Source organism: Parus major, chromosome 8, assembly GCF_001522545.3.
Source record: "Parus major isolate Abel chromosome 8, Parus_major1.1, whole genome shotgun sequence".
Classification (NCBI taxonomy): Eukaryota; Metazoa; Chordata; class Aves; order Passeriformes; family Paridae; genus Parus; species Parus major.
Window position 1 is genome coordinate 8,839,296 of NC_031777.1, and position 26,005 is coordinate 8,865,300.

At 37.5% G+C, this 26,005-nt stretch overlaps 1 protein-coding gene across 1 annotated transcript in view; it reads right to left on the bottom strand.

The window, feature by feature from the left end:
• Nucleotides 1-26,005, bottom strand: part of DENND1B (DENN domain containing 1B) — a 156,195-nt gene that overhangs the window by 60,888 nt on the left and 69,302 nt on the right. Inside the window, exons 8-12 of the mRNA XM_033516452.1 lie at nt 18,621-18,690; nt 16,702-16,782; nt 14,038-14,097; nt 12,202-12,255; nt 9,069-9,179 (exon numbers count right to left, since the gene is read on the bottom strand). Of these exons, the coding sequence (XP_033372343.1) occupies nt 9,069-9,179; nt 12,202-12,255; nt 14,038-14,097; nt 16,702-16,782; nt 18,621-18,690 (376 nt within the window). The remainder of the gene's footprint in view (nt 1-9,068; nt 9,180-12,201; nt 12,256-14,037; nt 14,098-16,701; nt 16,783-18,620; nt 18,691-26,005) is intronic.

Here is a 26,005-nt window from a genome sequence, read left to right on the forward strand (position 1 = left end):
GGACATAAGAAGCTTTATGTCTTATTCCATCAGTAATAGGTTTACTAATAATACTGAGGACAACTGAAAGTTTCAGTCTGTTTCTGATCTCTCCTGATAAGATGCTGCAGCCAGAATCAACATGTGAGCTTTCATATCCTGCAAGGAAAGTAATTGGTGTTTTCTCCAGAGTACTCTTTTTATTTGCCCCTACAAAAAAAAATTCTGAAACTACATACTAAACAAATACAGTCTCTCCAAATAGTGGGAGACCATATTACAGCATTTGTTAGCAAAATTCATTACTGAGTGACAGAAAATTGATTACTACCAAATCTCAACAAGACTGAAACAATGTCCAAATTCTAGAGAATGATGAGTTACTTTCTACCTTTTGGCAATAAGCAGTTAGGAAGGCTGTTGTTCAAAATCTATGCAGTGATGAACAAGAACAGCCGGGAGAAGTTTTAGTTCAAGACTTGATCAAAGTAGGTTTATGTGCTCCTGGGAACACAAAGAGTGCAGCTCCTCCCCTTCCTCATGTGGATGCAGTAGTTCTGATGTGTGTATCTGCTACCCCAATGTTCACTTCTACCATTGAATCTTTCCACTCTGTATTTCAAAGGGACTGGTCCCTTTTTCTGTTGATCTATTTTTCCTTTTCCTCATTTTAGGTCTTGCTAAAACACTGTGACATGTCTGGAGCCACATTACTTTAGCTGAAACACTTTCTGCAGACTTACAGGTAATGCTTATTTGATACCTATTAATCACATAATTTCAATGAGTAACATGAAAACACCTGTATCCTGCACAAAAGGTACCTGGCAGTTTCTATCTATATAAATTACTTTCTTCAAAACCTTTTCATTAATCAAAGGTAAGAAGAGAGAAAGAGCATGGGTGGCAAGATTTGCGCACATTGCAATGCACAAACTAGAAAGACAAAAACTGATTAGCAGAATCTTGTCAGAAAGCCAAAAACAGCAACAGAAGTTAAACAAATGCTAAAGTAAAATTAACCTGTGATTCTGTACAACCTCTCAAAATCTACTGTAAGCAACTAAAGAACTACTGTGATAAAAGCATTTCCTGAAAAATCATCAAACACTGTCAATCTCTGTCAACACCATATCCAGAAATGGGTACTGGTGTGCTCTCTCCCTCCTCCCTCACAGTCCCAATGGGCCAAAGAACTGCTTCCCTCCCACTGCCTTGACCACACATATGTTGAAAGATGCCCAAGATTCTGTTTAGTTTAGTTATCTCATCTACTCATTAATACCTACAACAATAAACTGTAGGGGACAGGTCACTGTTTTACCACAATTACAGCAGTCACCATCAGCCTGGACCAACCCTTGTGGCTCCTTTCACAATACTCCCAGTTCACAAGAATTACTGAGAAACACTATCTGCTTCCTGAAAGGGGAACAGTTGCACAGGTGAAAGGCAACCTCTCCTCTGCATTATTACAACTCACAAGACAACCACTTTATTTTAGAGGTGCAAACACATCTAAATCCTGTTTGATTCAGAATGAGATCAGTCCCCAAACCCATAACAAATGCTTAATACTTGTGAAGACCTGCCTTTCCATCCACTTCTTGAATGAGGGGCAGGGCAGAGGGAAGACTGGAGATTAAAAGTGAGAAGGAAGCTCTTGGCTTTTGCCAGTTTACATGAGAGCATAAATCTACTCCCAACCGTAAAGATTAAACAGTCAGACTAAATGATAAACTTAGCTTATTCTGCCAGCACTGGTGAGACATCAGTGAGGGAAAAAAAAATAGCAACAAAAGAGAACAGAATATATTGCCCAAGCCATGATATGTGAAGCCACTTCTATGCAATTCTTTATTTTAGCTCCTGGCTAATAATTTTCCATCTGCCATCCCCATAATCTTTAGGAAGAAAAAGAGGACCTTAAATGAGCCATAATGCATTTTCATCCTGTTGGAAAGATGAAAACCCAGCTCTCCTCTCTCACTGAAGGGAGACAGAAAGGGAAATACATTTCCAGTTCACAGATGAAAATTGTAACTTTTTCCCTCTAAAAATTAAAGAAGTAAAAAAAAAAACAACATTTATATAGAAAAACTTATTTTCTCCTGGAATTGCTGTTGGGTTTTTTTAGGATTATTCACTTCCTTTTACCATTCCTTCTGGGGGAAGGAAAGAGATGAGTGTTATGCATGATTTTGACAGCACTTCATATACAATCAATTTCATTCTTTTCTTGCAGTTCTTGATTCACAAAGCAGCATTATGGCATCATTCTTGTGCATTAGTTTGGAAGAGAAAAGAGAAGACTGCAGACACGGCTTGTTCCTTGCCTATGGCTCCAGGAGTGACATGTTTCCCAATAGCGGAAGCTGAGCAGAAAATAGAATTGAAGTGGTAGTAGACAGGTGAATGCTCAGCAAGGAATACCACTGACATACTGTGCCTACACCAGGGACCCACAGGCGCTTATATAGATAATCAGAGGTATCTATATAACAATCTGGGTGTGGGTGCAGACAAAAGAAAAATCATTCAGTTACTCAAAGGTTTTCTGAACTTCATTCAGTAACTCAAAAGTTCTCTGTTTTTCTCATAGGTTTAAAATGCAACTCTTAAAAGTTAATCAGGTTCTATCCCTAACACGTTAGAGATTGGGTTAATAACATCTCTCTTAAGATACTCATTTACTCTATAATAAACTAACTAAACTTCTGTATATCATCTGTTCAAAAATTGCAGTTTCCTCACATTTCTTCATTTAATCTCTGTATGTTCTTGATTTGTTTATTTGCATTTTGACATTCATTTATTCCCTTTTTTATCTTTTCCTCACTCACAAAAACACAGAAAACCATGAATATATACATCTCTGTGCCCCTTTTCCTGACCAGCTCCTTGATGCCTCCTTTCCTTCTTCCTTTATTTCATGACCCATCTCCATGAAGGAAGAGCTACCCTCCCATAAAATAAGGGGATTCTGCCAATGTTTCTCACATCTGAAAGGAGAGCTTCCAGGAAAATCACTTTTATTAACATTTCCCCCTTCAAAGGAACTCCATGGCATGTTCTTCTGCCTTAGACTAATTAAGAAGCAGCAGGGACAAACTTCCTTGTGAATGGCTTACTTGAGACAACTTACTGTAGCAAGAGTGGAGATAACCACCAATGATGCTACAACTCATCTTATCATTGGTGAATTGAGGAAAAAAAGAGTAATAAAGCAGTAGCAAGTATGAAAAGGAGAAATCTTGCCATACCAGAACACCAGAACAAGGGCTGGTATTACACTCATTCACCCTTCAGCAACTCCTCCTCACTTTTGCTTCACATGACCATCAAATTACTTCAGTAGTACTTTTTGTAAGTGGTGAGACAGTTCTGCTCAACAGAATAGGGACTCTTTCCCTCTCAGTTCCCCTTCAGCCCAGCCACAAAGGACTCAGTTCCTAAAGGCTTCACTCAGAGTCCCACAGCAGTGCCTCCACTGACTCTACACAGCATTTAATTCCATCAGTTTCTACTGAATTTTCAAAAGTCATACAAAAAAGCAACAACTTTGCTCTAGATTAACTCAGTCTTGGAGCTTTCATTCTCCTGCAAGTGTTAGTAAGTGAAAAATTAAATTCTGGAACTAATTTGTAGATCTGTCTGTCTACACGCCTTTTCTTTTTACAGTGAGGATTTTTGAGGTTTGGGATTTAATTTATTTATTTTTTTTTAATAAAACCCAGTAATGAAGTTCTTCATGTTTTACATAGATGGCAGGTAATAGCAATTTCCAACTATTTACTGGGGTTTTTTTCCCTCCCACTCTCATTAAAACATTTTTTTAAGCACACATTTCAATGTTGTTTCACAAATTCTTTCAGCAATTATTTCTCCTAATATTACATTGTGGCAATGGGAAAACTATCCTGAATTTCAAGACTGAGACAGCTTTCCAGATCTGGTGGTATATTCTAACTCCACTTTATTCCATATTGACATCCCATTGCCTCATTGCTGGAAATGTGCTCCCTACAGGTGTCCCAATGGGAATTTAACCACATCTACAACAGTTTACACCCCTGCCCAGTTTACCTTAGACTGCCTACATATGAACTATAAAAAAAAAATTAAATGCCACATGTCATTTACCTCCAGACTAAATGGCCCAAGGGAGGTTATATTCCAAAATTAATTCTAATTATGCTTCTGGGAGCACAGTGAATATCAGCAGAATATCTGTTCTGCCTCGTAAGTTAATGATAAATTCCCATCAATTTCTTGACTTTTAAGAACTAAATTTAGCCCTTGAACACTTCCAGGTCACATAGATTTGAGATATGAATTAAATTTTAAATCTGTAATACTTTTTCCTGAGCAACTATGGAGAGTGTGACAAGAGCTGAACAAGACTAATGAGACAAAGGGAATAAATCCGACACTCAGTCCAATTCACTGAGGGCAGCTAGGGGCAGCTGTAGCAAGCTCTTTTTTGCAGGGAAGCAATAGTAAAAGTGATTCCACAAATACATGTGTGTAAATTTCTATTCAGTTCTCCTTCACCACCAAAACAAATAAATCTATATCTTTTATCAATATTTGCATCTCTTTTTGTAGGGCTACCAAAGAAATCCAGAGCCAGCGCCAAGCACAAGCACCAAGCTCTGAGACACATCAGGCTTGTATTACCCGAAACAAATACTGGTCAAAGTGGAGATAACATTTAGACATTTGCTTTAAAGTGTAACATTCCTTCCACCTGCCAGTGCTTCCCACAGAAGATCCAATCTAGTTAGCATATTACTGACAGGCTGATGAGAAAGCTCCTGTCAGACACTGGCCAGCCGGGTGCTGGAGACGGAGCGCACAGCCCCAGCTGACTAGTTAGGGAGAGACTGCAGAGGTACAATTACAGAGGCATATGACAAGCTTACACGCTTGAGTGACTTGAGAACCGATGACATGGCTTTAAACAGCAATCCTTCCTACCTTCGGTCACAAAACAGCAATAAGTCAACTGATGCACTGTTGTAAAATCATGATTTATTCCTTTGCTTTGAATACATGAGAGTGTGGTATGATGTTATGGTAGACTACCACAGCAGGTGCACTTGGGGCCAAAACATCTAGGGCCTGCCTCCAGCATGCATAAAGTCAATGCCATAGCTCAGCCTTCCTGGAAAAGCCAACTCCAGCATTTTAATAACTTATAGAAAGACGGAATTAAAAAACTATTTGTACTGAAACTCATACAGCTCCATGCAACTACTAAGAATACATGCAGTTGCAGTGATGCATGAGGAAACAGTGCTGTGAAAGAACACACAGCCTGACATTTAGGAAAGGTCTTCCTTTTGCTGCTGAAGTGAAATAACTAACAGCCACCTCTGTGAATAGATCAATCCCTTTGTTTCATTCATCCTTTCACTTAATCCAAAGCCACATAATTTGTTTCTTTTTCATAGTTTACTGTTCAAAAGACAGAAATGGTAATTTTTGCTACAAACAGATCTTACAGAGCATAATCCTCAGGCTAGCTGAATCCATCTCGCTCTAACTCTAAGCCTGAAGCAAGCTGTGAGACTGGTGATAATCACATTATTAAAGTCATTGGAAAGTCAAGCTAATAAAAGAATCAACAGTTAGGGCAAATAATGACCCAGAAGCTGCAACAGAATGGAGTGGTGGGAAGTTTCCATTTGTATCTTGGTAGTAATTGGAAGGACTAGCAGAGAAATACCTACACCAAAGGAATTTTTAAAGGGGATAAACCCACAGAAAATCAATTTAAAGGAAGATGAAAAGAAAACAAAACAACTGCAAAAATCTGAAGATGCACATAAAACAAAGCCTGCTTGGCTGAAATAAAATATAAGCTGAAACACCCTCAAGACGGTTCTTTTTTTTCTTTTAATTAAAAAACTGTACTCAGCAACTTAAAATAGGCAACCTTCCTTTCCTTGGTTTTTTTCCTCTACAGTAAACCCTCTAAAATATAGCATCATTTTTTGCCCCCTTTTTTCCATACTAGGACTGATCCTTTACTTGAATATAATGACAGCATGAAATTAATAGGGCTGAAACAGTAGACAAAGAATCCCTGAATGTAAGTGCGTGCAATTTTCCTTCCCGGCCCCCCCAAGAAGGGCGAGGAGAAAGTGAGCAAGGCCTTGAAATATGCCTTTTGTTATCAGTCACTGCCCTGAGATAGCGAACTGAACCAGAGCTGATAACTTGAAGGTGACATCACAACCCAGTCTTCATGGACTGACATAAACACTTGATACCCCAAAGATAAAACACAACTCCCTTAACAGAAAGTTGTGCTTGACTGCACTATTTTTGAACAAATAATCTTTTATAGTATCAAGCTGTAATTTAGGAATATTAAAACAGGAACTTTACAACAGAAAGTACCCGTCTGCTGTGCTTTATATGCAACAGTAAAACAACACAAAGCTTGAAAAGGTTGATGTTCAAATACACTCCTCCATTTGCTTACATCAAGAAATCCCCATGTTAAAGAAGAAATACCTTTTGCCAAAAACACATTTAATAATTCTTGGCAGTTAAATTAAATTCTTAAAGGCAATACTGGAAACTGTTCCATTAACTTTTTAAACTATATTGCTCTGTAAAGAAGCAAGCCATGCATCACCCCTGTTCTATTAATGAAAGAGATGAGCAGACAGCACTTCAGTTAACTGAAGCTCTTAATAAGCCATGTACACTTTTCTGTTTTATCAGAACTCACTAGTTCAAGTGAAAATTAACCCATTCTGTATCAAAAGTGGATCCAACATGATGTGGCAGTAATTTTGTTTAGCTATGACTTAAGTAATGCTAATAGACTGAAAAAGCAAGCAGAAAAAAAGCTGATGTGGCTCTCTTGTTTTGGATTTGCCCTTCAAGCTACTATTTACATTAACAGCTTGGGGGCACTGTTCAGGACATCTAAACACCACTACACATGTTTGGAAAGTGACATAAATTATTTTCAAGTGGAGACACCAGTAAGATGGCTATTAATTCATTAAAAGGCTAGGGATAAACAGCCAAAGTGTAAACAAAGTGGAAGTTTCTCACAACCAGAATATTCTATCGGTTGTTATGTAATGACTTCCAAAGAGAAATCTGATCGCTTAAATAAAGCAGTCTAGATCAGCACAGTCAAATTCTGGTACTTCCTCTTTTCATGTCACATCATAGCAGTAGCGACCAGCTGAGATGTTCAGCCTAACAGAAACAAGTCCTAAGCAGATCCAAATGTAGGCTGAGAGTATAGTTCTGAATCGTGTCAAGCAGACGGACACGTGCTCACCTGCAGAATGTATCTTCCATGGGCTCAGAGCTGCCATCACAATTCCTATCTCCTCTCTACTGGAGCAGTAAAACAGGGTTGACTGGGGCATCATTGGAGGTTTTTTTTATGGTGTACTTTTTTCCCCCCCTTTAAATATAGCAAACTGTGTTTCAGACTGGCAAAGTAAAAAAAAAATCTGATTCCACAGTTTTGCTACATCATGTGAGCTTCTGCTAAGACATGTTCTTTGAAAGAGCTTTTCCTTCAATACCTTATTTGCTCATTCAGGTATTATTACTATGTTGTAATGCACAATTTCTTTCCTATCCATTTCAGGAAGGGGAGGGAAGTGTGCGGGGGCAGTGGGGGCTGTAATAAAATCTGGGAATTTCCTAAGAAAAAGTAACATCTTTGGTGGTTAAAAAAAATCTGTCCTAGACTAGTAATATGAAGATTGTCTAAATTAATTTAGTATTTATTGTGCTGGTTTTTAGTTGTTCACGCGGCCTCTGTTTATAAGACCTCATGTTTGCCTCACTCCAGTTCCCAGGACTGACTTGACTCCACACCCTACAGAGCACTGGGAAAGTAGTGTCTTTGTGCACTGTCCTAACTGCAGTGCTGGTCACAGATCCAGGAACACAACACTGTGCTGTTTAAAAAAATAATAACGCAATTAAATAATTGCTACTGCACCTAGAATTGTAAAACCTGTCAGACTTTTACAGTAATTCTGAATCTTCTATATCTTCAATTTACTTCTGATTCAAAAAAACTGAAAGGACTTCTATCCACTATTTATAATCAAAGAATTCTCACTCCTTACAGCACCTGCAAGTCTTCAAAAATAGTAATTTTTAGTACTGTATCCAACCTTGTACCCATGTGTTCATTTATTTGGTAGTGCAAATAGGAGTGCTCAGAAATACAGAATTTGTTTTCCACAACATATTTAACAAAATTAGCATATTTAACAAAAATTTTTATGCAGCATTCTTCAAAACACTTTAGGTAACAGTGCTTAATAGGCTAAATATTCTGCAAAATAATTACACCCTATGATTAAAACTTGGTTATGAAGTGACAGTCTTCTACTGATGCAAAATTGACTTGGGAATGTTTTCAAAATATGGGGGATTTTAAAAATCTGTAAGATTCTGTAAAGAGTGAAATAAAACGGCATCTGAATATTTAGGTATATTTTCCAAATTAAATGTAACATTCTTTTATTAAGCAGCCATAAGGAGGAAAAAGAAACATTTTGAAGTGGACAGTAGCTCAAAACCTTTAATTAAAAAACTGATATTTTGAGTTGTACATTATTGACAGTCTGAAGAGCTGCTTCAAATCAGAGACATTACAGTGTGCACTCCCAAACCACTCTAACAAAGATGAATCTACCTATTACCAGGTTAGGATAGCAGCTATTATTAGGGACCCTTGATTTCTTTCAAGTACCTCCACTGGAATAAGCCACAAGTGAATAATAAAGATCTTATAATAGCCCTTAAGAATTCTTTTCAGATTAGAAGGCACAGAAATGAACTCAGGAGAGTTAAAGAACTCTCATCTCCTGGTAAGAAAAATAATTAATCTGACTTAATGTATCTGAGTAGGTCTTATATAAATCAGACTTTTGTACTTCAAGAGCCAGACTAAAACCATATATTAGAAGAGTATGTAGATATTGTCTTATAAGTACACATGGAACATATCTAAAACCACAAAGGTCTGCAGGCCATTTTGTGAAATGTTCAATATATCCTACTTAAAAGGAGATGTGTGAAGTACTTACAGTGCTTAGCTTGCTGGAGGTAATAATGATTCGTCTCTCATGCAACATACTGGCATAAAGTTGCAGCATGTTGTTCACATCCACAGCAACAAAATATTCAGTGAGGTTCCTCTGTTTAAATAAAAAAAAAAAATAGTCAAAAATATAGCTACAGCTAAGTGGAACATTTGATATATATTACTTGTGAACATTTTTGTCTAATTAGTAGGTGGGAAAAAAAAATCCCAAACTATTAAAGAAATCCTTTTGCACCAGAATTTGCATGCTTTAAAAATAATTACTTGGGTTTTCAAGCAAATGAAAAGTTAACTTTGGCATAAGTTATTAATCGCTCATTTCATTACACTTCTGACTGACATTTGCCCTTCAGCAATTTAAAATTAAAAAAAATATGAGATTTGGTACCAATATCACTATATGCTTTTAAGGTGACCATTGCTTCCAACCCAGGAACAGATCTTTTACCACAGTGATAACTGCTCTGTCACAGCTACAGTAATAAAACTGCTACTCTGCCAGGGTCTGCTGCAGTCAACACATTTTATTCCATTTCAAGTACAGCAATCAGCTTGTTGAACACCAAGCTTTTGCTTGAGCTGTGTGTCCCAGGACACCAAACATCTTGCAGAACTGGTAGAGGTACTGGGTCCTTCCTGCAGCCAGCCTTTTCACCTCTGGTAAGAATCTCACTGTGGGGTTTAATCAGAGGCAAAGTCACCAGCACCTCCCATTAATAGTTCAGACACTAGAAAAGTGGGGGGGAAAGGAGAATAAGTGGGGAGGGATTCTCTGTGTTCCAGCTGAATCTAACAGTTATTTCTGCAGGGCACAGCGCCAGAGATACACAAGCTCTGAATAAGCTAAAATAGCTACCAGAAAATTTGCCTGGGAAAACAGCAAATTTCTGTTAACACAGGAAAACATATATGAAAATACACTATTTTTCATACAGCTGATGTGCAAAATATTTAATTTCACACATTCCTTAGCGTATCTGCAACCAGAACTGCTATTCATCTCTTCTCAGGGACAACACTGTTACTGAATGCTCATGTAGCAGGTCTATCAAAGATAGGCCCCAGCAGAAGCACAGACATCAACAGTGGAACTGTGAACTGGACAGATTCTGGACGTGGCAACACACAGCAGCAAGGTCACCCAGCCCTGAAAAACCAGCCAGGGCAAGATGAATAGGAAAAGCTTCAGAGTGGGGTGACTTCCTTTTTGGATATATTGCAACATTAAACAAAAACAAAAAATTGAAAATACAAGCAAAGATCCAGTGGTCACTCCAGTTTCATGCAAATGCATAAACCCATTATTAATTTCAAGATATGGAGTATTAGAGTTATTCTTGGTCCACGCTGCATAGAATTTTGGAAGAGATAGAAGCCAGAGATTTAGGGCTACACTCAGTTTTAGGAAAAAAACCTCTGGTCTTTCAAATGTTACTTTTAAGGGGTTGTCAGAGGCTGATGCACCATGAGAATCTCAGTCCAATTTTTGTTGGACACCCTCTAACACTGCAGATGATAACAGTGTGCTGATTCTGTGCGGAAAAAGCGGTGTTAAAAAACAGGTCACAATCTTACATGGACCAATGTATCTTGGGGAGACAGTCACAGTTGTTTCTTTGTTATAGTTGAAAAGTTACTGCCCGTGAAGTATGTGAATCTTACAACAAAAAGGGAAAAAGATTAATTTTATTGCTAATTTACTGTGATTACCTCATCTCTTCACTCCTTACATGTTCTAACTCTCCATTAGTACCTTACTTATTTTGATCCATACTGAAAGGATGAGATTTTTATTAGTGGAGTAAAAATAATTGTAGAAAGGCACCTTAATATTATTTTACCCTTCTTACCAGATAAATCTACATTGGCATAATTGCAAGATCCTTTATCAGCCACAGGCCCAGCTAGATGTTTCCCCATATTTTCTTCAATTTAAGCCTGTAACCCACCTTCTAGCCTCCAACACTGTATTTTATTACAACACCAAATAGTAAGTTAAGAGATTCCTTAAAAACAGAGGCATTCAAAACATAACGTTAAGCAGATGAAAATATACATTTAAAAACTAAACCCTGTTCTACCTATTGAGCTCTAGCAACAAGTGTCCTCTCTTTTATCTCTCCATGCAGCAACTTTCCCTGGTTCCTTAAGTTGCAATATGGTCTATGTCACCTCCTCAGCATCCTTCCCACCAGCACAGATGTACCCTCAGGCCTCCTTTCTGCTACCAGCACCCTCCTGCTCCTCCCCACCAGTGTTTCCCAGCTCTGTGTTCTTCCCTGGCCCATCCCACCCCTGGGAGCAGCTCCCTGCTGCCCCAACACCATCATCCACCAGGAATGAGCTCTGCGGCACTGCGTGGTTTTGGGAACCTCCACAGCCTAACTTCCTGTTAAGCTCCCTGACAGAAGGAAGTCACTGTTTGAAAGTGTAAAAACACACACCTATACAGCCATATACAACTCCAGATTTAGAGGCTGGAGGGGGGAAAAAGGACCCTTCCAAGCTCTGTTATGAAATGCTATCTAGCTAAACACATCACAAAGAATGTGATCTGAGATGTCCCATTTGCAATTTACCCATAGCACCATCCAGGATTTTGCACCTACAGAATGCAAGTCTTCATAAAGAAAAAAAAATAAAGAAAGAAAAAAAAATAAGCCCCAAACCCCGCTTCTTGTTGCTTGGTTAGCATCCGAGTGTAGGCAGGTAGAGCATGTTTTCAAAAAGCCTGAAACAATGCCTGCTTACACAAAAAATGACTGTATAGCTTGATGGCTGAATTTGCAACTGAGCAATGCAGTGTTTAAAGGGCAAGTATTCAAATAAAACACGAGGTGCATAAGTAGAATATATTTTATATAAGTAATCCTAGTAAATGCAAAGAAGTAACTATGAGCAGAGGGTGAATAGAGCAATAAAAACAGGGTCAAAAATGCCCTGTTAATGCTTTAAAATGGGTTAATGAATGCAACAGTAACTACCAGGTAAAGGTTGCAATAACAGACATCAACCATTTCTAAAAACAGTCTTAGGAAAACAAAAAGTCTCCACTTGATAAAAGCCAAAGTTCAGCCTAGCCCAGAACAAACTTAAATAAGAAATTAAATACTTACACTTTCAGGGATAGTTGGCAATCCAGTTATATCAGGAGTAATGAAATACGAGTGCTAATCAATGGGAAAAAATAATTGATAATTTATGCACACAGGAAAAAAATTCTTTTCATAAGAACCCAGCATTTAAGATTTCCAACCCCATCTGTATTTAAGCAAATAGCCATTTTTCTAATAACATTCTTATTGCTGCTAGACAAAGAATTAAGCAGATCATGACATGAATTGACAAGCCCTGGCTCTGCACAGCACAAAAGCAAGGGAACAAAATGCTGGGCTGCAGTTTTGTAGCAACACTTAAATTACCACAGCTTTAAATGTTGTCATGAGCCTGAGAGTAGCATTGCTTAAATTAAGTATTGAATTAAACATTGCAACAAAAAAAGGCTAAAGGACAAAATGTAAATTTGGAATGGAAAAGAAAAATTCATATGAGAAAAATATTTAGAATGGAAATATTATTACTTGATATAAATTCTTTCCAAACATCTTTAAATTAAAAATAATGGTAACAGAAATGCAAGATCTGAAGCTTGATATTCTGCAATAATTTATGAAATACATTAACAATTTTATGCGTCTTAGTTTCAAGCCATCTAGGATGTAAATACAAAATGAATTAAACTAAAACCAGATGTAACGTAAATTAACTCTCATTAATCCAGCGCTCTTATTAGTTATCAGACATGGATTTAGCTCAGTAATTTTCAGGCACTTTTGCATATTAGTCTAGATTTTGAAGGAGAAAAAAAATGAGTGCATGTTAAGTAAATAAGATAATTATTGATTTTTTAGCTTTTTTTTTTACAGAATTTATATGTTTCTTCAGACTTTTTTTATAATTATCAACACAAAGACATAGCTTGTTCTCAAGTCCAACTTGAAAAATATCTACCAAAACAAAATCTGGAAGACTTAAATGTGTCTTGCATTCAAAAAAAAAAAAAAAAAAGAAAAAAAGAAGAATACTATTCAGTCTGTGTAGGAGACTTATTAAACCAACTTGATATATTTAATAGAAAATTTTCTCCATAAATTAAGTCATTTGGCAATAGTTAAAATTTAAGGAAAAAACAGGCTTAAAAAAGGCATCCCATAAACATCATACAACTTGCACAATAAATATCATAGGTATTTTTTCACATCAACATGGAAAAAAAAGATTTTTTTCTCTGCTCAAGAAGAGGAAAATATTCAGATTAGATTCAGACAGAATTCTGCATTCTTCAGAAGTATACTGAGAACAGAAAATTACTCCCTATATGTACTAAGGTCACAGAATATTTATCAAAAGATTTCTAAGTAATGAAGTTATTAACTTAGAGAAGTAATTATTAATAATTAACAAAGTAATAATATTTCACTCATTAAACAGAAAAGGAAGCCAGAAATATGAGAAGCAAAAGCCATTACTGCAGTCATTAAGAGCCATAAAGTAGCAAAAATACTGTGGTATGGAGTCCTTGCACATCTTTGCAAACTCCCTTAGGAAGATGAATGACCTTGAAAGAGATACTAAATTAATAGTTGCTGTCCTGTATTAAGTTTTCTCTAAAAAGGACACTGGAAAATGCAAGTTTTGCTCATCAGTTCAAGGGTTTGATTTTCATAACAGTTTTTACAAAAGGATTATGATGCATATACACATAGCTCTGAAGCTGGATTTAAACAGAAAAATGAAGTTAATATTAGATGGGTCTTTTAGGCCAAAGACAGCAGCAGAATTCCACAAAGGACAGGTAAAAATAAGCCTCAAATCAACAGAGATGTCCTACAGCAAGTGATTATTTCTTTAATTATGATAGGTTTTAGATAGTCAGTGCCTTTTAAACTCACCGATAAAAGACAAGGCTGTTTTTTCAAAACTTGCTCACTTGCAAAAGTCATCTCTTGGCTCTTATACAAGATGAGAGAAAGATTGAACAGTTGGCTTTTGAGTTTTCCAACAAGAAAGACCAAAGATGGCTCTACTGCTTTTAATATTCCATTACAATACTGGCTTTTTATTTTTTTATTTGTTTTAAATACTAGCTGAAAGTAAATTTTATTCCTTTTATTGCTTCCTGATTTGAATTCAGATGTATCTAGCCTTCCCAATAATGACAACATTTAAAAAAAAAATTAAACAAAAAAAGTGACCTAAATTATTTTTAAGTTCAGGTTTCGTAGAACAAATGACCATCTCATAAATTTCAGCCGCAGAGTATTTGTTATTGGGACTCACAGGTCAGAGTGGAACTTGGTCCCTAACTGGACAAAGGCATTTTGGTCTCCTGAAAAAGATTGCTAGGAAACATGACATATCCAGATGTTGGATGTAATTTATGCACAGTTATGGACACACAATCCTAAGGACCACTGTGGTCTGCCACCCAAACCCTGCTGCAGCATTCACAAAACTTTACCCTGCTGCACAGCTGAGTGAATGAAATCTGAATCACACTGATCCTGGCACAAGGAAAAGCCACCTCAGGATGTCATTTCTACAATTATTTTTAAGACTGCAATTTAAGTTTATTACTATTGATGGTTCCAGTCTAGCTTTTCTACAATATCTGAGGACCAAGAAGGAAACATCAATAGAAAGACTACAATGGAAAAGCTGCTCCCTGCAGCATTACAAAAACAGAGATGCCTCTAGACCAACAAGCATTGGGATTCCAGCTGACACATTCCTCCCTGCTCTGCCCTATCTCAACCCAGAATGTTTGCTTGACTGTCCCTGGAGTCAAGCATTTGGCAAGAGGTTTGCATTTCGATAGCCATTGTTCACCAAGAAAGTTAAAAAACTCTTTGATATAACTGGGAAAAAGGTATAATTGAGAAAAAAAAAACAATTCCAAAGTCAGACAACATTGAAATAAAACCAGTAAGTATTGACTTTATAGCAAGCAATCCGTCATTCCAGTGTAGCCAGCTGTATTCGCCAAAACAGCCATGTCCACATTCCCTACAACATTCATTTTGAGCTGGGCAAGTTATGGACAAGATGAACTTTGTGAGAAATACAAGGGAAAATATATTTAAAACTTCTCTATGTCCTTCTGAACGACAGGAGTTTTGAAGGACATTTTATAAAGCATTTCAGAGTTGCCAGATTATAATTGGTTGTAATACTATAATAAATGATAGCAAAATATTATTTGAGATACAGAAGTATTTTTGGCAAAGGTGCTAGGAATTGAAACATTACACTGACAGAAGAAAGAAAAAACATATCAACAGAAACAATTCCAACTGCAGCCTCAAATCCAGTTCATTGTTCTGGTGAAAAGCAACACACAAGACTGGAAGGACTTCCAAATACAGTCAATTAGCACTGTGTAAGGAGAGAAAATATTAAGTCTCTATAGCCTAGTGAAAAAACAAGGAATCTGAAGTAAAAAAAATTAAAATAAAGGCAGCATTATGTTAAACAGCAATGATTAGTAATTGCTGGAACACAAGTGGTAGACTCCATTTTTCCTGGCTTCATAATAGGTCCAGATGCTTTTCTAGAATTTGTGCTTACTTTAATTGAAGTACTGGGCTTATTTCTAAAATACATGTGCTCAAAGACACAAGAAATCACACAAATAAGGTGAAGATAAATAATCTAATGATATTTCAGTATGTGTGTAAGCAAAGCCTTTACAAAATCACTTCTTTCTGTGTCCTACATCATGTGATGGTTCAACCAAGACCCAGTTGCACACTGTGGCAAGTGCAGTGACTGTACAGATGCCCTGAACATGCACAATGGCTCAGAGACAGCAGAGGTTCTGTGCTGGCTTTATATTTCATGCAAGCTCTAAAAATGTGTTTAAACATGCATCCACAAGACAATTCTGGCTAAAACTTCAGGAACTATAACAATGACATAATGACCACTTTTTGATGTTTCTGCAGCAACACCATCTTGTCCCACTATCACCATCCCATCCCACATCACAAAAAATTGGAGCACAAAAACAAAAGAGGCCTGGACATGTTATTTCACCAAGATGTACTGAAAGTTTCACAAAACCGAGTGTACTTCTACTGTTCTTCCTACAGCATTTTTGTATGATTAAGCAAAACTAGGAAAAAGGGAATAAAGATGGGAAAGCAGCCAGTTTTCACAGACTTTGGACCAATCCTGAAGCTGTACCTACTCAGACATAAGAGGCAATAAAACTGAGTTAGTGTCTCCTGATGCACAGCAGGAGAAACCAAAATTGTCTACATGAAACAGCTGGAAGCACAAAAAAAGTAGTTCTAGCACTGTCAGATCCCACTGCAGTTTACTTTCTCATCCATAGAGCAAAATTCAAATTTCTGTTTCTTTATGACTACATTTAGAAAACAACATGACACAGAGACAGACTCTACCCTGCACAGAGGAAAAAAAAAAAAGGCTGTCCAAGCCAGTTAATGATGAGAAGCAACAGCAATTTACTCTTTCAAAGGGCTGAGGTTACTTTTTCTTTCAACGTTGCCTACTATTTCAGTCAGTAGGAATAAAACAGAAAAAATACTTACCACACTTAAACTGACAAAAGCATTTGCCTTTGGCACAGGATGGCTATACAAGGATTTCAACAAATCATTTGAGTCATTTTCCTATAGAGAAAATATTTTAAAGGTAATTAATTACCACATAAAAACTAATTACTATTTTCTACATATCAAACTACACATTGACAAAGAAATATAAATATTTAATAACCAAAACAATTGTAATTCATACTGAAGTATTTAAATATTAAGTATAAAATTCAAGGCCAGCTTTGAATCTCATAAAATGATTGTATCTTCAAGTTAAGCCAATCTCTTGCATGTTTCCCCACTCACTCCTCAAGGGACTCACATCATTTGCAACTGAAAACAGGGATACAATGTCTAGGTGGTCTGAATATCATGGACATCATCTTCCTAAAATTGTTAGCCATTATATAGGTTTATTTAAAATTTTATTAAATATGTCTCCTCAAAACACATAAAACAGTTAATAAGGTTTACTAAAATGTACTTACAGCTACCTGGTTTAATTTGGATCCGTCACCAGTCTCTAGAAGAGACATTTACTTGGGAAAAAGAAGTGATTGGAGCTTTTGTTGGCTTGGAGTTTTCGTTCTGTTTAGGGGTTTTGTTCATAGAGATTAAATTCTTTATGTTGCCAAAGTAAAACCAAAAAGTATCAGTGACAAGTCAGGGGCAACTTTTAAACACGTTTTTTTGAGTTTACAGGTAGCTTCTGCCTCTCCCTGTAAGAAGAGGATGCTACGGGACCTCATACCAGTGAACAAGGCTTTGGGTCTATCTCTTGGTCAGATGAACAGTACCTAGGCCAGGAGAGAGCAGCGTCCTCCCGCAGCCTGCTCAGCAACAAGTCCGGTTCCAGGCGGTGGAACAAACCACTTCCATGCACTGCTAGAACTCTCTCACCCACCAAAGCAGTTGCCTCAGCACATAAAACAACAAACCCTGCTACCTAAATTGCTTGAAATAATAACTGCAATGCCAGCACTGGTGATCAAGACAATCCCTATTCCTTCTCTCAAATACAACCTTAATAACAGTTTTACCTACTACAGTGAAATAGGGACCAAAACCGAGGTCTAATTATAGCATTTGTAAGACTTACACATACTCTACTTCATTGAATCACACAGCTAACACCAAACTTTCCTATATATCTTTTTACATAAAATATTATCATTCTCTATAGTCCATTTATTATACTGCATAATTATTGCTTATTCTATATTTCATATATTTCTGAAATGTTAGCTTTTCCAGTCTACAGCATATGGCTAAATATTGATGCCTTTTTAAATTGAAATCTAATACACTAATATAAAGCAAAAAGGTATAGCTTTAATGTTCTCAGTAAAGACAGATGCCAGTACCTCCTTTGCTGTGTAATCTTGGAATACATCTAATTGCTCATGAATATGCAAACTAAACTATCATGATTCTTCACCAAATGCTGCAAGTAATTTTGTCTTGCTACTTGAGACGTCAGAATTACAAGAGGTAGTTTTTAGTTAATATGAAGGGTGAAACAGTACATAATATTTTATACAGTTCTGAACAAAAGTGTTTGCAGCTGATAATCAGATAGTTCCAGAGCACTACAGTTTACAATCAATATGTCATTGCAGCTCTCCAGTGATGTGACACTGCTTACACTTCACACAGGACCTGTTTATGCTGAGACTGACACATTATAAAGGTATATTTTCAGCAGCTTTTTTAGAATAATGTGGGATTCAAGTGACTATGGAAGCTGTAAATTCAGATTCTTTGAATTTCAGTAAGAGGACTTAAACTTGCTTCTAAGTCCTACTAAAACCTTAAACTTTTAGACAGCATAGAATCCCTTTACAATATTTGAAATGATGACTAATATTTCAAGGAAAATACTTTACACCAATAACTAGAATATGTAAAATTACCTGTTCTTTAGCCAAATAATCTGCCAGGGTATTTAGGAGCTTGTAGTATACCTCAAACCATGGTAGGTAACTGAAAAAAAGTTGGAGGAAAAAAGTGTTTTAATAAAATATCAATGTATTTTTCCAGTGCTTATAAAATTCTATGATGATTGATCTGACTTGCATATTTTGATAACATCTTGTGAAGGATTCGCATTTAGGAAAAAAAAAGAGTGAGGAACACCCACGGAAATGAGGGCTCTGAGAGAGGCTGCTGGGAGTTTCTTCTCTGGTCAAGATTAAGCCAATAGCTGTCCAGTTCTCAGAACTGACATTATTTTTGACCACAGAAAATGAGATTACCTTTGTGAACACCACCTTTTAAACCCGAGAGCTTCTGGCTCTCTTTGTTTCTGGCCTTGGAAGGTAACAGAGCTCTAGTGCAGCTGCACCCCCCGCCCCTCGCGGCCTGTCCAGCCTCAGGGGAGGGGGCTGAGCCAGGCTCCAGCAGCTCCCGGGAGGGGGATGGAGGCTGCAGGAGCTCGGCCCCAGGCCGGACCGGGCTGTGCTGCAGTGCCTGCTTCTCCCGGGAAGCCAGAGGGCTCCCGTTCCAGCGCGGTGGCCAAAGCCCTTCCCAGGAGGCCCCCGGACGGATGTTGACACTTGCCAACCTCCCCCCAACCATGGCCCACACAGACGGCTCTAAGCCGAGAACTGTCTGCTCCTTCTCTGCTGGGCTGAGAAGGACACCTGAAATCTGACACCAGGAACACCTGCCGTGGCTTGGGCCAGATTTAACCCTTTCACTACCCAGATGAGGCCTGCAGATTTAATCCCTTTCCAGAGAGAGGAAAGTGGGAGTGATCAGCATGTAAAGAGACAACATAAACCATCAAAGTCAGTAAAAGAAGGAGCTGAGCCTCAGATGGAAGGAGAATGAGGAGATGCTTTAATAAGCTGAAATATTATTTTGGTAAGGTCATGGAGATGGACAATAATGTTCTGAAAAACTCGTTTAATTTGTGAAAGAGTATTTGGGAGGAATGAAGTATTTCAAAGTGTAGATCTCAGCAAAAGTATCCATTGATGAAGCTGAGCAGATGGTGGAGTAGTTGTGATCCCATGAGATGCTGGAACAGAAAGAGAGAAGTTGATGAAGACCCTTGGCCCCCAGGGAGAAAAAAGAGAAAACTTCTGTTCCCAGATATGATCACAAAGACAGATGAAGAGAACCTTTGCCTTTGAATAACTCATCCTTAAAATAATACCCCTTAAGTTCACGGCCTATGAACAGACCTCAGAGTGGTGTGAAAATGGGAGGAGGACATGATGGCAAAATTTTTGTCCAGGCGGCTGCCATCATGGGAATGAAAAACCACAAGAAAACTGTTTTCTTGTGGAGAACTCTCCATGGGATGACAAGAGAAAACTCTCTCTTCAAAAATTGATAAAAGGACTATTGTATAATCGGGACTCTTTTAACCACTAGGTTTGGCTCTATGTTGTCAGTTGGGCAAAGAAAAAGGTGGGGTGGGGAGGAAAGGTTTCTGGAGGTTTTATTCTGGTTTCATATTCTTGTAGTTCTATTAATAAACTTTCTTTATTCCTTTTAAGTTTTGAGCCTGTTTTGCCCTTTTCCTAATCCGTATCTCACAACAAGAGATGAGTAAGTTTCCTGGTGATTTTTAGCTAGTGCTTAAAACCACGACATGTCTCCATTTATAAATAAAAAGCCTATCAAATTTTTCTCCAGAAATTTAATGGCACATCACTGATAGACAATATAGATGGTTTCTTTAAGCTGGACACCTGCATGAAGTTCCATTAAGCACAGATTAATTCATAATACTTAGACTTAGTATTTTCAAGGCACTAAAAAAAAATTTGAAACTTTTTCTAATCTCATTCCCACTATCATTAATTGTTACAGATTTCAGTAATTATTTGCAATTTTGAAATTCTACATCTTCCTATATCCAGTGGACTGACAGAACTGTTGCCTCCCTGGAGAATGAAAAACAACTTTCTTTGGGCAGACCAGGTACCCCCTATTTCAAATGACAAGTGGTGCAATGCTGTGCAACAGTAGAGATGTCACATGCAGAAATATTGGTCTCCCTATAAAGTCATTTCTACAGATAAAATTAACTTCCAGAAATAAAAATATTCACCAATATTGCAAACACAAACACATTAATACATCTATACTTAAGAGATTTCTAAGACATGTCTGCAGCCCATGAGCACAATACTTGTTGCATTCCACAACCGCAGGATCATGTCCAGGGAAGCTACAGTTACTGGGACCCAGCTCAGGATAGGAACGAGACAGGCCTCTGTTCATGAAACCATTTATTCAGACTGGGAACAAACTCATTCAGAGACAGAGAGCGCCAAACAAAGGTAGGGTGTGGGGTTTTGAGGGACAGAACCAGGGTTGAGTTCAGAGTCAGGGACCACTAGGAACACAGCAAGGGAGAAACCCCAGGGGCCCAAACCCAATCAGAACTCCTGGGCTGCCCCTCACAAGGGGTCTGGGGTGGGACCGCTTCATCCAGGACACACACTGCCCATCCCCCAAACCAGGGGTCAAAATTCACACACATGGCTTACAGCCTTGCCTCTCACTTTTACAGTGCTTATCTGAAACTAAATCTTTGCCTCCCTGAGGCACTTCACAACAATACTCTCATCAAGTTAAACAGAATCTAAGACACATAAGACATAACTGAAGAGTATAAGAAACTCAAACACAGTGGTATCAGTTCCAGTATTCCATCTAAAGAAGTTATCTTTAACAGTGATATCGTCAGTGACCACATGCTACAGAACTTTCCACCATCACCATTTAAGATATTAAGTCTGATAAACTAAATAATAACAATATAAATTATGCCTTATTTACAAGTGACACACTTTCTCATATCTGTTAGAATTTTATCACAAACATTACTGAATAGGTAATATTATAGTTATTATTAGTTGTTTGAGATTAGAAGGGGGAGCTAGAAACAGTGCCTGAAAGGTTTTCAGAACATTTCATACCCATATATAATACTACTACAGACATAATTTTTCAACGCAATGCAAATCCACAGACACGCATTTCTTAAAGGCTTTAGTGCATGCTGCAGACAGACCTTAAATTTCAAATTTATATATTCCAGGAAATATGCTAACTGCAACTGCAAAAACCCAGTATGCAGAACCTAAATGTTTTCCCTGATAGGAAAAATAAAAGCTGTCAGGGGGAAACCGTGGCTGGTAGAGAAGCCAAGTACTACTTAGTCAGTGAGTCCACTGAAGGGCTATGGCATTTTTGTAACACCTCTGTTATCAGTATGCAGCTGGCAAAGCTTTAGAAATAGATCCTGATTCTTAAGGTAAAGCAAAAGCAGAGCAGAAATCCAAACACTGTTATAGTTAATGCATTTACTAGTAATCTTTGCTGTCTTTATAAATGCTTAACTATTGGCTCCTAAAAAAAGCAAAACCAAATTAAGTAACAAAACAAAAAAACACCATAAATATCCATCATGAATTTACTCTTGCCAAGCCAGAGACAAAGGCAATGATTTAATGATATCCTTTAAATCCATCATATTAATGCCTTTATCACACTTTACCATACATTGTGCTAGCTATGCTAAACAAAAAACATTGTGCTAAACAATACTGTAAACTCTTAATGTTCACAGACATTTCTAATGTTTGGTATTGCTGACAGTGGTTAGGTGTGACATTATTACATTTGTTTCCCAATATATTCTTAATATAATCATAAAATTTACTTTAGTGCAGGTTTGCAAGGCCACTCACTGCTTACAGGTGTGAACATTCCATGCCCTCATAAAACACCCACCATATCAGCACCTAAAACATCTGATCTTTGAGCATTCTTTCACCTAGGACTCCTGTTCTATTATCTTCTCAAATCATGCTAACCTGGTTTTACACATCACTGAAACACAGCACAGAGAGGCAACTAAATTGTTTGCTGCAGTGTTCAGAGTTTCTGCAAATATCAGAGCTGTGGAACAGCTTCACAACCTAGAATTAGAGCAGGGGTTGGAACACTGCAGTTGGAACACTGTACCTTGACTTATCAAAGTCAAGGTACAAAGTAGGTATAAATCTCAAAGTATTTTTGTAACACTGCACACACAAATGGGTAAGACTACCTAAAGGCTTTCCAGTATCTTGCTATCACCTCTGTGTTAACAGTATATATGACCCCAGCACATTTTGCCATAGAATACTCAAAAATCTCATTTGATCATCTGTTTTTGATAATATTTATGAACAGCATTCTATAAAAATAAATTCCCCTACTTCAATAAAGTATTAACTATACTTCTTCCCTATATGCATGATCTCAGCTCCCCTATAACTGAGAAAAGAAAGTGAATGAAATTTTTAATTATTTAGAAAGGTCAAATTAATTATTTGAAATTAATGAACCTTAACAGAAAGCCAAGGGAGATTTTTCGTATGGCAAGGCAAGTTGACCAAAGAGTACTTGCATGGAAATTCCTTCCCTTAGCAAAATCACATTGATGATACGCTTCCATGTCTTTGTGTAACAAAACCACTAAGAAAAACATCCTACTTGACCATAGTTTATGAAAGTCAGTTTCCTTTATGAGCCGAAAGAATGGTAAAAAAATTGCTTTAAGCGTTATAATCACAGACACAAGGTTAATGTAATTTCAATGCACCTCTTAAACCTGAAAAATTAAGGAGATCAAAAAAAGTACTCTATTACATTATATGGCATGAAACCAAAGGCTGCCAGAACTTGTCCTCTACTTCTTTTCTACATAATCTTCAGTTCTTCAATAGTACAGCTTAATTGCAAAAGTTTTTAACAATATTTCTAATTATAATGTTTTTCAACAAAATATTACAAAGATCTACTAGAAAGAAAAAAACCTTCCCCTTATATATTTCTGTTATGTATTTGCTAATTGTAATTAATTCAGCATAATAAAGAATCAATATACCTGGTTTTTTTAATAAACAATAAAGAGTGCATTTGCATGTGTGCATATACAAGACATCTCTGCATTCAAAAGTAAACACAGTTGATCTCTTTTATAATGAAGACACCATCAGGTGGTTTTTTTAGATTCTCATCTCAAAGACCAAGTACAGGCTCTTTGCAATTTTTTTAATCTTTAAGGCTGTCAAGCAACACTTTTGTCCTCTTTTATCATAGGCCAATTTTGGAAGCATGTTTTATAATAATACTATTAATTGATTTGGACTACTCTAGTAAACAGACTTATTCACAGATAAACACTGAGATAGGCTTTACATCTTTATCCGTATATCATACTGGACAAAGAATTGTATATGGACTCATCAGATCCTGTAGTTTGGAAAAGACCTGTAAGACCATTGAGTCCAACCATCAACTCAGCATTGCCAAACCTGCCACCAAATCATGCCCCAAACACCACATCTACCTGTCTTTTAAATCTCTCCAGGGATGGTGAATCCACCACCTCCCCAGGAAACCTGTTCCAGCGCTCAACAACCCTTTCCATGAAGAAACTTTTCCTAATACCCAATCTAAACCTCCAGTGGTGCAACTTGAGGCCATTTCCTCTTGTCCCATGATTTATTACCCAGGAGAGAACCCAACACCCACTTGCTACACCTTCTTTTCAAGTGGTTGTAAAGAGCTGGAAGGTCACTCCTGAGCCCCCTTTCCTCCAGGAAAACACCCCCAGCTCTCTCAGCTGCTCCTGATCAGGCCTGTGCTCCAGGCGCTTCATCAGCTTCATTATCTTTCTCTGGACCTTCTCCAGCATCACAGTGTCCTTCCTGAAGTCAGTGGCCCAAAGCAAACACAGAATTCAAGGTGCTGCCTCACCAGTGCCCAGCACAGGGGGACAATCCGTGCCCTGCTCCAGCTAGCCACACTATTCCTGATGCAGGCTAGCATGCCCTTGGCCTCCTTGGCTACCTGTTCACAGCTGCTTCTTGTTCAGCTCTTCCCAAGTCCTTTTCCATCAGGCAGCTTTCCAGCCGCTCTGCCCCAGCCTGGAATGCTGTATGGGGCTGTTGTGATGCAAGGACAGTACTTGGCACTTGGCCTTGTTGGCTTGTTTGGCATTTGTTTGTATGACAGCTAAAATCCAGAAGCATTATGGGTCAAAGGATCTTCTTAGCTTGTCCTGTTAATAAAGCTTGCAAAATTATTTATTTTTTCCTAGCACAGTAGAACTAGTCTGTGTACAGAAAATTCATCCAGCACACAAATGTCCATCAGCATCTATTAGCTGGGTAACTATTATTTTTTCCAAGTCAGTACAGAAATGCATTATCTGAAACATACAGTTTTTAAGAGGCTGAATTTGACAGAGGAGACCTGTAATATATTATTCCTCCTAACTCAGAACTGGCATACTAATATGTACATTAATATGTACCATACACACTAACGTGTACCTTAATATCTTAAGGTACACACTAATATGTACCTTAACAACAGATAAAATCAAAATTAAAGCCCATGACCAGAAAAACCTCACCACCATACCTGTATTCATAAAATTATTTAGGAGCAGTCAGTACATTTCATAATTAATTAGCTGTCTTATGAAAATGTCTAAAGGTTATCAATGAAGGCCCTTCACAGTAGAGAAAGTAGAGGAACATTAGGGCTTTATTGTTCAATTTGAATGTATTTGGAAGCCTAAATTAATTTCAGTTCTTAAACTATAAAACTATTACTGGTTTCCTATTTATTTTTCATTAATTGTAGCCACTGTCCTTGCATTCCTCAAGCTACAATCAATAACTGATTGAAAAACAAGCATGTAAGACGAGCATAGGAAAACATCCAAAAATACAAAACAGTTTCTCTAAATATTTCTTCCATAATCATGAGAAACAAAAAAACATTGGCAATATTAATAGATTAATATTTCCTGATGGAGAATACAGGGGTGTTTATTTAAAAGTACAGCCCCTGTCTGTCACAAAAGCAAGAGACCAAGATCCTTCATGGTTAATTAAAAACATACTTAGCATTTTCTCTTAATCCAAATGAGCCATAAGGCAGGAGCTCAGACTTTTATTCAAAGTCATGCACAACCCTTGTTGCCATAAGTAAACTTCCACCTCACTGGTGCTTCTACTACAGCTCTGATAAAACTTTTACATTCATGAGTCAAAGGTTAAACAAAGGAGAGGAAATGTTTTCTGTCAAATAGTCAGGTAACCACTAACAGTCCTGAACTATCAGCAGGAATCTAACTTCTAGTAATCAAATAAAACTAAGGAAACTGCCTTTCCGTAGCTAAATGTCTAATGTCTAGGGGCTACTTTTCTGTCTGGAAAATTGACACAAAATGTGTAAAATTGAAACATTCTGCTTCTAAGGGATTTGCCTAAAG